This window comes from Siniperca chuatsi, linkage group LG18 (assembly GCF_020085105.1).
Source record: "Siniperca chuatsi isolate FFG_IHB_CAS linkage group LG18, ASM2008510v1, whole genome shotgun sequence".
In the NCBI taxonomy this organism is placed as follows: domain Eukaryota; kingdom Metazoa; phylum Chordata; class Actinopteri; order Centrarchiformes; family Sinipercidae; genus Siniperca; species Siniperca chuatsi.
The window spans coordinates 15,301,823-15,318,056 of record NC_058059.1 but is presented as its reverse complement, the minus strand read 5'-3'; the positions used below and the strand labels follow the sequence as shown (position 1 = coordinate 15,318,056).

The window sequence follows — 16,234 nt, the reverse complement described above, 5'->3', positions numbered from 1 at the left end:
TAGGTATATAAGTCAGGCTAAAAAGATAATTAGGGCATGCTGAGACATTGACTGTATGAAACTAACTGCAAAAGTAGGTCAAAGATTTGTTGATTAGAAACTTAAAAATATTGATGAACAATTGCATTAAATTGTTTTCCCCTACTAAAGCGTGTGTATCCATGCAACTATCTTCTATCGTCTAGATTTACTGAAAGGTTACCAACAAATTTTGCCTCCACCAATGAAATGGAAATCAAATTAGTAACTTCAGAAATATTTTGTGAGAACTAGCCCTAGCAATTGTGTTTTGCTCTCCCAGATACTGCTGGTTGGTCTGTGGTCATGGTATAATGGTTTCCCTTGCGATAGTGAAATGTGATCTTCGGTCTTTGCAGCTTAGTGAATCATAGATCATTCTCCCACACTCAATGCGCGCAGTGCAACATTGCAAACCATCCGAACTTCTTCTGCCCCGCACTGTACACAACTAGGATGATAACGAACTCTTGTCAACCATGCTAATACCTGCCAATGAGAAATAGGTGAGAGGTTTAGGGTTGTTATTATCACAACTCTGTGGCACACGTGCCCACTTTAGTAGCTTGGTTAATTCCTCCACATGCAGTCATGCTTTTGAGGCAGCCATGCTTGCTCACATGTGATGTTACAAATGAGTCCCTTTGGCAGAAATCCAATTTCTTTTTACTTTTCTATTTGAAGGGTTTTTTTGTAGCATGATCTGATTGCTGTGACTTCCAGGAGAGAGAATAACTTGATTATAGGTTTAAGCCAAGAATATGAGGGTTGCATCAGGTTTTGTAGAGGCAGACAACTTAACAGGCTAACGTGGTTCCAGTCTTCTGTTTACTGATTGATTCAAGACTGCTTATTACCCTGTAGTTGTCATTCTACCAAATTTACTCTGAAGTTTGTAGGATTTTATTCCAATTTAATTATGTGACCAAACTGCACTGTATCACCCAGCTCTAGACTGCAGAAAATTATAAACTAAAAGTTTTTGGTTAGATATGTGGTGGCATATTTTTTAACATGTTTAGGACACCAGTATAAGCTCTGGTAGACATTTGACCGTTATAAAACAATATTTGAGAAGAAAAGATACCTCTTCTTAGGCAGGTTCGTGCTTATAATAACAACATACCTGATGATATGAAGGAGTTCCAGGAAGCAAATCATGTCCTTGCTGTGTTTTGCTAATGTTAGGTTATTAACTGCATAATTTTAGCTACCTTTCAGCTCATGATTGTTGTCTCTCTGCATGATGAATGTGTGTGGTCTGTTGTCTGTGTGCTTAGAGTAGCACAAGAGTAGGGGTATTGAAATTCTGTTTCGGGACTGTTAAGACTCACTGGAGTCATAAAAAGGTGGATGCTCCATGATTCTCAGTTTATGTAGAATTATATAGTGTGTGCAAGACATGTACTCTCTGGTGTAAAAAGCAACTCAGATCCTGGTCCACAGGAACCAGAGCCCTGCAGGTTTTTATTCTAACCATCAATCAAAAACTGTTTTACACCTTCAGTGTCATGAAAATGTGGTTAATGCAACTGATAGAAAACCAGCAAGACTGGAAACAACTGACCTATATATTTATACAACAATAAGCCCATCCATCGTGGGCTGAGTTGTTGTTGTTTTTTTTTTTCTCGACACCCCTGTGTATGTGCATGCTGTGTGTTAGTGCAAGCTTGTGTGTGTGTGTGTGTGTGTGTGTGTGTGTGTGTGTGTGTGTGTGCGCGCAGTTTACCAGAATGAGTTGTGTCAACAATTAAATTTAAACCTCATGGAGACAGACATAATAGATGGTAACCCCCCACATAGTCTGTGGTTTGTGAACTCAACCACTGTACTTTGTGTGTTTGGGTGTGTGTGTGTGTGTGTGTGTGTGTGTGTGTGTGTGTTTTGAGAGGGTTGATGCTCCTGTTATGTATTAATGTTTTTCTTACTGGTCTCATGTGTGAAACTGTGAATGTCATCACTGCGACTGTGTGTTTTCACAGTTTACGTTCTGAGTGTAGGTCTGTACATTCTGTGAACATTCTTTCAATGTCTTATCTGCGTTTGTGTCGCATTGTGCTGCTTGTAGGTGCATGTGTAGGTCTTGGGAATGTGAGGCCAGCTCAGCCTTAAAACTTTGAACTAAGTCTTGCTGTGGTTCTTCCTAAAGCCTGCAGTTTGCGTGATGTGATGCTATCAGGAGGTTAGAAGTCTGTTTGCTTTGGGAGCCGCAGGCTTGGCAGGCACACACAAACGCACACACACACATTTTCTCTGTTTTGTTCTCTCTTTCTTCTGTTACTCACAGAGTCAGATTAAAGTGAAAGTCCTTGCGGGGTGGGAATGGTCACAGGCAGACACCCCCTACCCCCAGGGAGCAAAGAGGTAGACGGCTGGAGAGGTCAGGCTGCTTGGCCTGGGAAAGGCCTGAAAGAGCAGAGGGGGGCAGTGTAGATAGATAGAGAGGGTAGACGGATTGATAGAAATCAGAAGAGCAAAGAAAGAGTACAGAGAAGACATATATGACAAACCCACAAAGCAACAGGGCGAAAGAAGGAGATAGACTGAATATAGATAAATACTGTAAGTTTTGGGGAGAGAAAATAAGAGTCGAAGCCAAGACTTTGGATTTCTCTGACTTCTAAGCTACTGAGAGACACACAGGATATAAAAGGGATGGAAAATTAGCCCCGCAGTAGGTAAAAAAAAAAAAATTATAATAATGATGATGCGCAACTTGCGTCTTTTTCCTCATTTCCTCCTCCTCTCTCAGGCCAAGGAAAACCAGTGTCTAATGTTTCTCATAGGAACTGAGTCCCAGCATTTTAACTACTGCCATGGAGTCTGAGAAGTGTGTTTGCATGCATGTATTCTTGTGTGTACTCTCTGGAGACCAGCAGCATTGCCCATGCACCAAATACAAACATACTATTACAAACATGTATTCCTGATATCTAGATCTAGAATAGCTTCTATATCAGAAGTGTGTATTCAAGCTGTGATGTGGTCGTTGGAGGGAATCACACCTTTATCCAAATACAGATAATCAAATGATAACAATAACATTAATTCATAAAAGAAAGTTACCATGTGCTTTATAATGAAAAGAGATGAAGACTGGATTAATCGCAAAGGTAAATGCAATAAGATGATGATGAATATGATATAATACCAAGATTAAAACAAAAAGGCAAAAAGCTAATATAATATTGTGACATATTACAGTCAAGTTTTATTAGAACTAAAGAGCATTTTAATGCTTCATTTCTGGTATTTTCATTGATTTCAGTGTACAAAGTAAGTTTTTAAATGCCAGTCATTCCAGTCATCTCATTCCTGAACATATGTAAACTTTTAGACTGAATGCTTTCGTTTGCACGTGTGCTTTTAGAAGTGCGTGGTTGTGGGTGTGACTGGGTGTGTGATGGTGTAGTATTAGTGTGCTGTTTGGGTGTTGGTGTTTGTGGTTACGGGTGTAGCCTTTTTGCATGGGACACTGCTATCTAGTAACTGGAAGACCGTTAAAAATGTGTGTGTGTGTGTGTGTGTGAGAAGGCGAACTTTCGGTATGTCCCACCAACTCAAACCAAAGCCGCATATCCATTAATGAATTAATGTAGCAACTCAAGCCACCCAGCATCCCCTTTGTTGCTGGTGGAAACCAGAGGTGACTGGAGTGCTTGAGTACCTGTCTGTCTGGATGATCCCATGGACCTCCTACACACACACACACACACACACACACACACACACACACACACACACACACACACACACACACACACACAGGCCTCCTTGGATGCAGGGAGCCCTTTCTTTCTTTCTTTCCCTCCATTTTCCTGCTGTCTATTTTGGTCAACTGGTGGCCCGTTCCCACAGTGTTGCTGTTCCCATGGTTATCGCCGCAGAGATAGCGAATGGGGGTTGGGGTGGTGGTGAGGGGCTTGACAGAGAGCGAGAGAGACAGCGTTGCTCTGTTCGAAGAGATAGGGGACTCTGTGCCTGTAGAGGAGGCGGGGGTGAGGTTGGGGGGGAGGTGTAAATGAAGGGTATGGGGTTGAGTGTGTGTGAGTGTGTGTGATGTGTAGCTCCCATGAACATCACAGGTGGCCCATGAGAATTAAGCCAATATGGGCTTTTGTAAGATGTACGATTTTTAATTGAATCTCCTAATATGTGATGTTTATATCTTCAGTATCCTTAAAATTGTCAATTAAAAACATCGGTTGTCTGTATTTGAAGGTATCCATCAAATTAGCTGTGGATGATGCTGGCGTGCAGATACTTTATTTTTAATATAATTCGATATCAGTTTTGGATATTATCATATATCTTTCTAATGTTCTCATGTCAGACCTGTTAAATGCTACTTCCTGAGATTGAGAGCTGAGGTGGGGTGCAAAAAGAGAGGTGGCAAAGGAAGTGGAGGGGAAGGGTAGGAGCCGGGAGCTGCTTCGTGGGGTGGGGGGGTGGGGGTCAGCGAAAGGAGGGAGTGCGGGGCTCAGAAAGAGGGACGGATTCAGTTCCCACACTTCTAATTACTGTGTCACTGGAGACTGAAAGGGGACTGCCCCTGGCCCTAGGGAATTTGCTGGGGCCGGTCGCAGAGAGGGAGCAGCAGTGGAGGGAGGGAAGGGGACAGAGGAGGGTAGGAAGGGAAGGAAGGGTGGAATTAAAAAGGGTGTATGACACAGGAACTCTCTCCATCGTCCTTTCTTTTGGTTTTACCTCATTGCATTCACACTAGAGGTGAACCCCTTCACCGCGAGTCCCCTCCCCTCCACTGCCCTAATACCACAACCTCTCACCTCCGACCCACTTCTCCTTAACCCTTCCTTACCCTCCTCCAACCTCAGTCCTCTCTTTCCGTTCAGCCTTTGTTCACCATCATGTACTGCTTCCTTTTTAACCCCACACCCCCACTTCTTTTTTTTTTTACCTCCCTTTCTACCTCTCTGCATTTCTAATACTGTGTTCTTCTCACGTGTCTCCTGTTGATATGAACAAGGCTACCAGAGACACTTTGAAGTGAGTTTGAACACACACACACACTGATGTCTTATTCTGCATCATTATTGCCACTTAACCCTGAGCCCTTTCCCTCTTTTATTTGCCTTTATCTCATCCTCCCTTAGCCTGTCCACTGTGAGTTGTTTGTGTGTTCTGATAATATATATGATGACAGAGAGACATAGATGTGTGTTTGTGTCTGTTTGTGTAGGTCCACAAGCTCAGCAGTGGTTTGAAGCAGTAATGATGTTACTATCTTGCTCAGCATCTCTCTCCTTTGACTCATGGACCAGTTGGTCATATGTGGTCCCTATAAAATAGAAATAGAAGTAATTCCTGCAAAGCGTTAGATATGAATGAGCACCTTGAGCCACAAACAAACATGTTGACTATCTGCTATTAAATGGTACTCTAAATATATACTGCTAACATGCTTAACTCTTATTACCCATTCTTACTGACGTCCTCAGTTCTTGTGCTCTGCTAAAGGAGTCTATTGGGAATTTCATGCTTATTTAAAACTCCATGATAAATTGGAGAAAGATGTATTTGCTATTTTGAACAAATGGATATTCTTTGAGGCAGTAATCATGAGAATTAACTCATTGGTCATTGAAATTCATTCCACCTGCCTCCTTGATCGTTCTTCAGAAACTGTTAATTCACATGTCAGTTACAAATTGTAGAAACTGTAAATATGTCAAACTCCCCCACTGTTGGTTAAGTCCTAACTAAGGCCGGTAGAGTATGTAATGGCTGGCGGATGTAGTCCAAAAAGGGATGCGGACAGTGGATGCACATGTAGTTCTGTGTATACTACATGGAGAGTCTGCATACACAGACGTGCCAACACATTTGTTGGCGTGCATGGTCCATGCATACAGTCCATGCCGAGCCTCACAGATGCGGTCAGACAGAGGCAGAAACTATAAATTGCACTCAATACTGCTTGAGTGGTGTTGTTGTATCTGAAATTATTATGTAGAAGATGATTTTTTGCCCACACAAAAGTATAAAGTTATCTCACTTACTGTAGTCTGCCCACATATTCATCAAAGTGCACCAAAATGAGAGACCATATTTGTTTCATTGGGATCCTGCTTGGGTGCCATATAAATAAAAGACATGAAAAAATAAACCAGCCTCCTGTGTGAATCTGGCCAGCAGTGTATGCCTCAAGCCGTAGAATTAGCCAGAATTTCTACCACTACCAGTGAAGTCAGGAGAAGGGGAGAAAGTATGCAGCCAGGACAGTGACTTTAGAGTTTGGCATTGAAAACAAAACCTTAACTGAAAAAATAAACTTTTTCAGTGTTGGTTCAACTTTTTCAGTTCAGGTTTTGCTTTCAGTGCCAAATTTTATTTTCACTGCCAAACTCTAGTCACTGTCCTGGCTCTGTAAGAGAGCAGAAAAGTAAAGATTTGTGCTGAAATACAGGAGATGCTCCAGTTCTCCAGCACAATACAGCAGATCAAGTTGAAAGAAAAAACATAGTCTAACCAAGAGTATAAAAGCACTCATAAAGTAGTGCTGAATAGTAAAGTACAAAGAGTGCAGTGAGGTTTGGCTTACTAGGTTCAGTGCTGGGCATTGACAGGTAAATCAAATCACTACTGTGTTTAAAGCAATGTGTGAGTCTCCACCACAAAACATCTTGATAATTTTTCACCATCGTCTAGTACTTGATCCACTGTAATGTGTTTGTTGCTAAGGAACTCCCACATCTGGTTAAGCAAGCATTCGACTGTCAGACCAGCGGACACGAAGGCCAGTATGTAAAATGATTTGCTGGTACCTCACCCAGACACTGACACCTTGTCTATCAAAAAGCCATGTGGGAGAGTCGTTTCCTCTCCGTTCCCTCACAGCTCCTCAGGAGAGAACAGACCAGAGCAGCAGCCACCACCACTGTCAATATTTACAGTCCTGGATGAATCACTCTGCATTACAATAACATTCTCTGCGTGCCTCTACATCAGGAAGAGAAGGGGGGAAAAAAAGGATAGTTAGAGAAGGGGTGAAGAGGGGGGCTGGAGGGTGAAAGTGATGAACGTTGAGCAAAGGAATCTGCCAGTGGCTCTCCCATGACGTGTGTGTGTGTGTGTGTGTGTGTGTGTGTGTGTGTGTGTGTGTGTGTGTGTGTGTGTGTGTGTGTGTGTGTGTGTGTGTGTGTGTGTGTGTGTGTGTGTGTGTGTGTGTGTGTGTGTGTGTGTGTGTGTGTGTGTGTGTGTGTGTGTGTGCGCACTCGACCTGATGGATTCAGGTCGAGTGGGTGGAATTTCAGTTTGAAATGTGTGGGTGTAATGACTGTTTGTTTGAGAACTGTTAGCGCATGTCAAGAAAAGCTCTGGATGTCGTAACAATATTGGGTTGAATGGGTGCAGTGAAGGCATGGGAAAAATGAGCATATTTAGACAGTTTTAGTGTGTAAGTGCGTGTAAACGTCACACTGCATTGGCAAACGGCAAAAACATTTGGAGTAACAGCTCTGCCTCAAAAAGACAAATGTTAACTGTTGTATGGATGCTCTATATTTGTGAGAACCACTTGTCTTTATTGCACATATGACAGCACCACAACACCTATCATTTGTCTCCTCAACAATCGTGTTTTCCCAAAGAAAACAGGCAGAGAAGCATCCCAGGGTTTCCCCAACCTTATGCAGTTGAGCATGTGGAGTTTCCTCTCAGTTAAACCATCCATCAAATACCTTCCAGCAGGACAATGATCTGAAGCACACCTCAAAATCTACACAAAAATGGTTTACCAACCGCAGAATAAAGGTTTTGCCAGTCTGTATGGAGGAATGGTCGCAGATCCCGTGCCATTTTTCACCCACCTCATCACGCATTATAGGAGAAGACTCAGGGCTGTTATCTTGGCAAAGGGAGGCAACACAAAATATTAAATGAAGGGGTACCAATAATTGTGACACAAGTATTTATGAGAAAAATTTTTTAATTATGTTACTTCAATTAAAGGTTCCATTTTTGTGAATATTTTGAATGAAATGATTATTAGGATAAACAAAGACATTTTTCATATCTCGTTTTGCTCATTTTTACTAAAGGGTGTCAATAATTCTGGAGGGCACTGTACTACAGCATTTGCAGTTAGGATTTGAACCCTTAGTGATGTTAACAAAGTTAAACAATAGTTAATTTGTTAGCATTCAAAAAACGACAGCTTCCATGGAAGATTTTAAGTGCGACAACACATAATCAGTGGTGGAGGAAGTATTGGCATCCTTTACTTAAAGGGTAATATGTAAGAATTGAGGCTACGCTCCACCTGTCGAATTCGTACTCCAAATAAATAGGGGGCAGCATATCACATATAAGTTCATAACTGCTACTAACTGCTATTGGCTAGTTAGCGCAGTTAGCCATGCAGCTAAGTTAGCGGTCCTATTAGCTGAACACCAGAACCGGAGCCCAAATATCGTCGGTTTACGTTCCTAAAAGACAAAGAAAAACAGCTGATCCTCACAATTAAGGAGCTACTGTACATCAAGGAAATGTTTGTCATTGTTGCTCGATGCTATAACAATTAATGGATTATTAAAATAGTTGCAGATTAATTTTCTATATCAATAGAGTCTGGCTGGCTGTTTAATCCATCTTTTTATGTATTTGAGATTAGCTGTTTTGATCCCTCTTCAAAACCCATTGCCCAGTGAGCAGCATTGTCTGGACCTTTTCAGTACGTTGTTTTCCCTCAGCTGTTTGGCTTAGACCGGCCCCAGCTCTCTGGCATCTGAAGAGAGAGAAAAAAAGAGAACTTGGAGAAGGAGAGCAAGAAAGATGTTAGAGGTGAGAGACAACTAGAGAGAAGAGAGGGGGAAATTGAAGAGAACACTGGAAGGGGGTAGATGGAGCTTCAAGCAAGACATAGAACAAGAGAGAAGACATAGGTTCAATTGGAGAGAGGCAGAGATAGAGGTTGAGGTTGAAGGTTGAGTGGGTAAAAAACAGAATGAACTGACTGTGCCAAGCCAAGGGAAAGCATTAGTGCTATTTGTGTGACGGCTAGACTGTTATCTGCTAGACTCTAGACTATTATCTTCTTCATTACCCCTTTTAGTGAGCTCCAATAAAGAGGGACTAAGGGAGCAAAGGAGGGAGGGAAGAAAAGGCAGAAATGTTGAGGCCAAGTGGAGGGTGAGAAAATGGTTGAAAGAGGAAAACAAAGTTAACAAGAGAAAGAAACAAAAAGAGATTGAGCAAGAGTTAAACAGACTGAGGGAGCGGGACCAAACAAGCAATGGATGAAATTAGAAAAGTTTCTCTACATATTCTGAAGGGCAGAGGCATGAAGTCATGGATGTGCCTCATCTTGTGTCACTACTGATGATCTATTATAACTCCTAATATAACACATCCTCATTTTAAATCAATGAAATATTAATGGTAAAGAATGAAATGATCTCATCAATACAATACATTTCATATTCATGTAATGTTAACTACAATAACCTAATGTAGTTACTAGAATATAATATTACATTTGGGTACAAAACTGCAGTAGTGTATATGCTGAGATTTGTTTAAGTCAACCCCATATACTGAAAAAGGACAAATGTAAAATAGTTTTGATAAACACAAAGCATCTTTTTTAAAATAAAAAAAGTAAATATAGTAAAAGAAAGTATAAAAATGAACAAGACAAAATAAAGTGTATTCAAAAATATATATAAGTCATTGTAAGTGAATCCAATGTCTAAAAAATCCATAATACAACCACTTCAATGATTTTCAGTCTTATATGTAAGTAGATGCTGCATTTAATATATTTACGATTTGAGGAAGAGGCTAAATCATAAATATAGCTTTCTACTGGGCAAAAGGCTTTTCTTAATTTTTTAGAATATAAAGTTAAAGGAATAGATTTAAACTCTAAAAGAAAAATGCCACTTAGAGAATTTATTCATGGACGATTGCCAATAAGAAATGGATGTTGGTGGACGGGGCCACACCCCCTCAACCCTTAGAGAATTGACTGAGTAGAGCACAAGGAGCAATTAAGCATTATTGAAAAAACAAAGCAACTTGATATAGAAAACAAAGCACACATGTTTTGGTGAGTTCACTGGATTTGTAATATCTTCTTCATGCATGCCAATTTCCGAAATAAAATTAACAGCAGGCTTTCGCAGTCATATTCTATGTAACACAACTGAAAGATTTGCATCCCTGGGAAAATCAGGAACGAAATAATAGTGTTTCATGCAGGTGAAATGAGTGGATGCAAACATGAGTCAGGGAAGGGTGTGCGTGTGTGCGAGAGTTGCATGTGAGTTTTTACATCTGTTTCATGCTTCTGAGGTATGTGTGAGTGCATTTGTGTATGTTTGTGCATGTGTGTGAGTGAAGTGAGTCAGTGTATGTTTGTGCATGTGTGTGAGTGAAGTGAGTCAGTGTATGTTTGTGCATGTGTGTGAATGAAGTGAGTCAGATGAAGGTGTGTGTGATGTCAAGCCCAGACAGGCTTTGCTGTGGTCCAAGTTCAGGTTGCTGTCAGGTGTTATTGGTTAGTTAACAGAGCTGGTAATTACCTCAGACTGTCGGGCTGAGACACTGGCCAGATGCCCTCAGGATACTGTGGGAAAGTACATTTAGTAGGTCACTGCAGTATTTCCCTCATGTTCCTGCTGCAGCAGAAAAGTGACCCCTACTCTAGGTATTTAGATACAGTATATACAGGAAGAATTTATTTTTTAAAGGATCTATCAAACTACTTAAAAACTGACAGAATGTGCTAATAAACTGCAGCACATGTAGTACAAGACTTATAACAAGACTGAGTTATAAGAATGTTTTTACCTAGCTGTAGACATGCTTGGTTCTTTTTTTTAAATCAGTGTTAATCATATTGTAGTCATCATCTGTTGACTCAATGTTTGTTTTCTGCTTTGACAAATCACTATTTTAAATGTGGACTTATTAACTAATAATCAGTTGTATTTATTCCCAGTGTTTTTTGTGGAATTTATTAAGTAATTTACCCATGTACCCTCATCCTATTATTTAGTTTTCAACATTAGAAGAGTGGTTGCAATTGTTTCAAACTTCACCTTAATGTGGCTGCATTTCAAAATCTAATGGTGTCTTGTAGCAAATGTAAGAAATAAAAAAAACAAAAAAACAAGTTTGCCTTTAGTTTGTTTGCAGAGTAAAAAAACATTGGTAGAGAGAAGGTAATGAGGTGATAAAATGGTATTCCTAGTTCAAATCCATAGTAGGATGTTGCAGCTACTGAACCACAAGATTGTCTCTTTAATTTTAAATCAATGTATTTATGTCTTCCAGTAACTGACTTGCTCTCACCTCTTTGGCTTAGACTGACAACTGATTTAGGCTTTATTTTCCACTCAAAGATAGACTTGATTTAATGATTAACTCTGAAATGATGTCAACTTTTTCAGTGGGAGAGTGTCTAATGAAGTCAAATGTTTCCACTACCTGTTTCTTCCTTTTGTCTACCCAAAGAAAATTAAAACAGGTCACTTTTTGCATCCGTCAGTAAAAATCATGTATGAAATTGTCCATCGCTGTTGGAAGGTATCCGAATCACCTAGCATGACCTTGGGACTGTGTGGGAAAGCAGAGGAAAAGTTAGTGCCCAGTTAGCTGCTCCTTACTCATAATTTCTACCGTAGTATGAGGCAGCCTTTTCCAGTTCAGTATGCCATCCCACTTACAATGGACCTACATAATTTTGCAGTGGCAGCAACATTTTATAGCTGCCCAACAGAATGACAACAGGTAATCAAAGATGGCAGAACGTCCCAGACATGGGATGATGGGAGCATACAATGAATCTCTGGTGTTGTATGTTTTATTTGTCTTTCCTTGGAAGGGTTACTGTAGTTTCTAGAAAAAGATGTTCTTTTCTTATATACTGTGTGTATGTTTTAGACCACAGCGGCCTTGGACTTGAAATTCACATTGAGAAGGAAAGACAACATTTTCAAAGGGAAACGATGGTGCAGTTCTTGCTCCCCTCTCTCTCCAGTTCCCACGCTGCTCCTTACCTGACTTACCACAATTTGAATCAAATCACTAGTGGCCAATTGGCTGCTCTGACCATGTGACCTACATCGGCCCTAAAAGCACCGCCTTTTGAGATTGCTCTAGGATTTTCCCATGGGAGCTGCCTACAGAGCCAGTGTAGTGTGAGTATGTGTGTGTTTGAGAACGTTAGGGAAAAATCTCCCACCCCCCCTCCCTCCCTTTCTTTCCTACCTCCTCTACACTATCCCCCTTTCTCTCCTCTTTTTTCTTTTTTTTTTTCAACCACCTCCCATTCTTTGAAACACAGTATCACACTTTAGATGGCCTTTGTTGTCACGGCAAGGAGCATTCTTTCTCTGGCACGGCCACACGGAGTGTGAGAATGCAGGAGGTTCCCTGAAAAACACAGAACAAAAGAGTAAAGCAGCAATGTAGCAACTGCCTAAAACTTTGTAGAGTTAAATAAAAATAAGAGAAAATGTTTTGATTTGATGGTTTCATTTTTGGTTTAACCTTTTGATCTTAAGGCCCTTCTGTGTCCTTAACTTGCAAGAAGAAGCCTGGTGAGAATGCCGACTTAAAGCCAGTATTGAAATATAATTTGGCATGTTTGAAAATGCTGACAAACTGTGAGGGAAAACTAGTATTCTCACTGCAACTTGGTCAGTACATTCAGTGTCATAGGGAGGAGCTTGTGAGTTGCGGTTAGAGAAGACATGCACCCGGAAGACACATGTTTAAAACACAATCAATAACATGGCAATGTGGACTGGTTGCAGGCATCAATTCTATAAAAACTTCCAGCTGACCAACCTGCACAGTCTGCGGTGACTGAAGCCACATGCCGTGCTTCTTGATGATCACAAACATACTTTGCCTGTGCAAACATGCCAAATTTGAATTGGTTTGACAATACTGTCAGTCTGAGTCTTTGTGTGTCACTAGACGTGTAGGAGCTGCAGAGACGGCACCTTCATAGCTTTATGCTTTTTAGGCTGTCTTTGACAACTGCGTGCCTGAAAACTCTAGTACTTAAGTGGTGCTGTGGAAAAATTAAGTCTTCGTGTCCTGCAGCAAGCCAAAAACAGAAAAAATGTTACTGAAATCATCCGGTCCAACCCGGTTTCAAATCTTAGATGAAGGCACAGAGCCACCATCTGTGTTCATTCAAATATAAGGCACCGCAAGACCTCACCACTTTGACCAAGTTCATTTTGTCATGTTCATTTCAATGCACTTAAAGCACTTACTGTTCACAAATATGTTTTACCTGCATATCAGTTAATATCACCATGATGTGTGTTAATATCACCGCAACATTTGTCATAATGTTATTTCTAAATTTACATAATTTCACTTTTTTTCATAACTCCAGGATCTTTGCATTTGTAATTAGCTGTGTGTAATTATAGATAGAATTATTTCCATCCAGGTTGCGTGTGTGTGAGACGGTGTGCGTGTGTGCCTGCCTGTCCGTGGCTTAGCCTTGAGAGTTCAGAGCAGGTTCTGGCTTGCTCAACTCTGGGAAACTTTGAGCTGAGCAAATAGCTGAGTCTGTTTTCCTGGCTGCCGCCACACTTGTACGTGTGAGCCATGTGTATGCGCTGTGAGCACTTGTATGCATGCGGTTTATGCACACTGTAGTGTAGCCTGTGCGAATTGTGTTTTGTCTGTGTGGTGATTTTGTGTGTGTGTGTGTGTGTGTGTGCGTGTAAGGCAGAATATAAAGAGGAGAATACAGAATGTACCGAGGGAGAGATTCATTCCCACAGACAAGACAGGAGACGAAACCTCGGCTATTCCCACACCTCCACTGTCTAGCCGCTTTCTCCTTTCCTGACCCCAGTTACCACAGAAGCAAACACGGCTCTGCATGTGCACACAGGAGAGGACATACTTGCAATCTGCAGTCTTCATTAAACTTTTCCCGGGTAAAGAGAGACGAACTGGCCTAAAGTGAGCTAGTCAAGGATCTTTCTTTGTGAGGTCTGTGAGTGTGGTTTGATTTACAGCCCACGTCTAAGTGGAATGCTGTTTGCTGGGTGGAGCTCAGGTGTGTTGACAAGGCTTTTAGCACTGACATGCTGTCAGGATGGCTTACAGACAAGTGTGTGTGCATGTTAGGGGCCGGCAAACAAGAGGTCACTAATGCCCTACCAGGAAGACCTTTACCATGGAGAAGGACAGGACAGCATGTACATGTGAACGTTACTGAGGCGTCAACGCTGTCTCTACACACACACACTCACACACTGATCTGATCTTTCTATAACACTTAGCCCCTTTCACACCAAAGCAGGCACTAGGGGAAAATGTCTGTTTGCCATTGGTGTGAATGAGTCGACGCAAGCTTTCAGGCTCTGTGACTCTGGTCGACACCTGGTTTTAACGCAGGTCTGACACTTTTCGACTTGAACAGGTGAACTTTGGTCACTATAGTAACCATAGCATTACTAAAGTAAACTTTAAGTTTCACACACATTGCTGCTATATGACTGAGAAGGGTCAAAGTCACCATCTACTCCAGTAGGATTGAGGGGTCAGTATGTTTCAAGCAAAGTGCTTGTTGCATTGTCAAACAGAAACCCCCTCTCCCCACATCTTTCTTTCGTCAGAATTAACAGGGCTGTGTCCAACATCTCACCTTCTTTTAACGCTGCTGTTAATTACTGTTTTTATCTGCTTGTCCAGGCGTGTAACAGCGATCAGTACATGGCGGTGCCCAGAAAGGACATGGTCAGGATGCTTAAACAGAAAGGTCAGTCAAACCACACAGTATCATGGAAGAGGGTTCATTTTTAGTTGACTCCTTATCATACTTACTTATCATTACTTCTTACGTCTTCTGTTTAGTGTAGTTTTGTCATTAATTTGTAGTGTTTTGTTTGTAGGATTTCTGCAGGACCATGACAACACTAACCACACACAACAACAGGAAGAGGAGAAGCTTGGTGACATTCTGACCCCCGGTGTGACCCCTGAACTCCCCAGGTATGCCCTTCAGTGTCACTGGGCCCCCCTTTCAGGGCTGGACCCCGACACCCTGACCTTTCCCGGGGGGGCACCCATACAGCTCCACACCGTGCCCCCCGGCCTCCTGCCGAGGATACCGCTCTTCTATGTCTGCACCAGATGTGGCAAGGTGTTCTGGGAAGGCTCTCATTTTGGCCGTGTCCTTTCCATGTTTCAGGAGGTCTTACACATAACAGACGAGGACACTGAATCAGCTGCAGCGGCCGTTACAGCAGCACAGCAGAACTGACTGCTACTACAGTTTACCTGAACCTCAAAAAACATCTAGAATAATCTTTTACACATTTAGCACCTAGCTGTCATGAAATCAAATTAAATAAAATTGCCTCATATATAATATTAGTTTTATTTTTCTCTTTTTTAATTGACTGGATAAAATAACAAAAGAGGCATAAGGACTGTGAATTTAGGATGACATTACAAGTGAGAACACCAACTTGAAATTTGTATCGCAAATCATTTGGATAAAAATTAGGTCATAAGTAAATAGTAAGCCCACTAGTCCTCTATGATAAGTGAGTTCTTTTTTTTGACACCTGCATGAAAGGACTGCCCTCAGTTAATCATCTGGTATTAAAATTTGACAGTCATACTAAAAAAAACAAAGATAATGTAATGACTGGATGAAGGGTTTATTATCATTTCTTTTATTATTATTATCTAAGTTCTTTTTAGATGTATATAGTTTTGATGGTTTTAAACCTTTTGTGTTTGTAAGAGTTTAAATCTCAGTGAACCAAAGACAGTGTTTGGACTTGGTAATTTTTGTTGTTGATTGTATTCACTGTTATACCATGGCACATTCATGGTGATTATGGTTTGGAGCGTATTGAGATAATTTGAATTGTACACAAATGTAATACATTTATTCCTCAAGAACACTTTGACTCAGCAGGGTAAATATATCATCAAACTAGAAAGCGCATTAACTAAATATGTGCATCAACGTTAAGTTTGTTCCATTTAACACTTACTGGGGTCACATTTTGTGACAACTCTTTTTAATTGTTTTGATTTAAAAGCTGCAGTTTAAATGATGACAGGACTCTGTTCCTTGGCCTTTTTAACAGTCGGTGGTACTGTATATATTCATTCTCTGTGACTACATTTGTATAACGTTTTAATTATTTAGCTGAAAGCTGAATATGTGTTAATAAACAGATTTTCATTTCATTTA

The 16,234-nt window shown here is 40.9% G+C and overlaps 1 protein-coding gene across 1 annotated transcript in view; it reads left to right on the top strand.

The window, feature by feature from the left end:
- Nucleotides 1–16,234, top strand: part of exd3 (exonuclease 3'-5' domain containing 3) — a 41,788-nt gene extending 25,554 nt beyond the window's left edge. The window contains 2 exon segments of the mRNA XM_044173917.1: nt 14,716–14,782; nt 14,916–16,234. Coding sequence (XP_044029852.1) covers nt 14,716–14,782; nt 14,916–15,286 — 438 coding nt within the window. The 3' untranslated portion in view covers nt 15,287–16,234.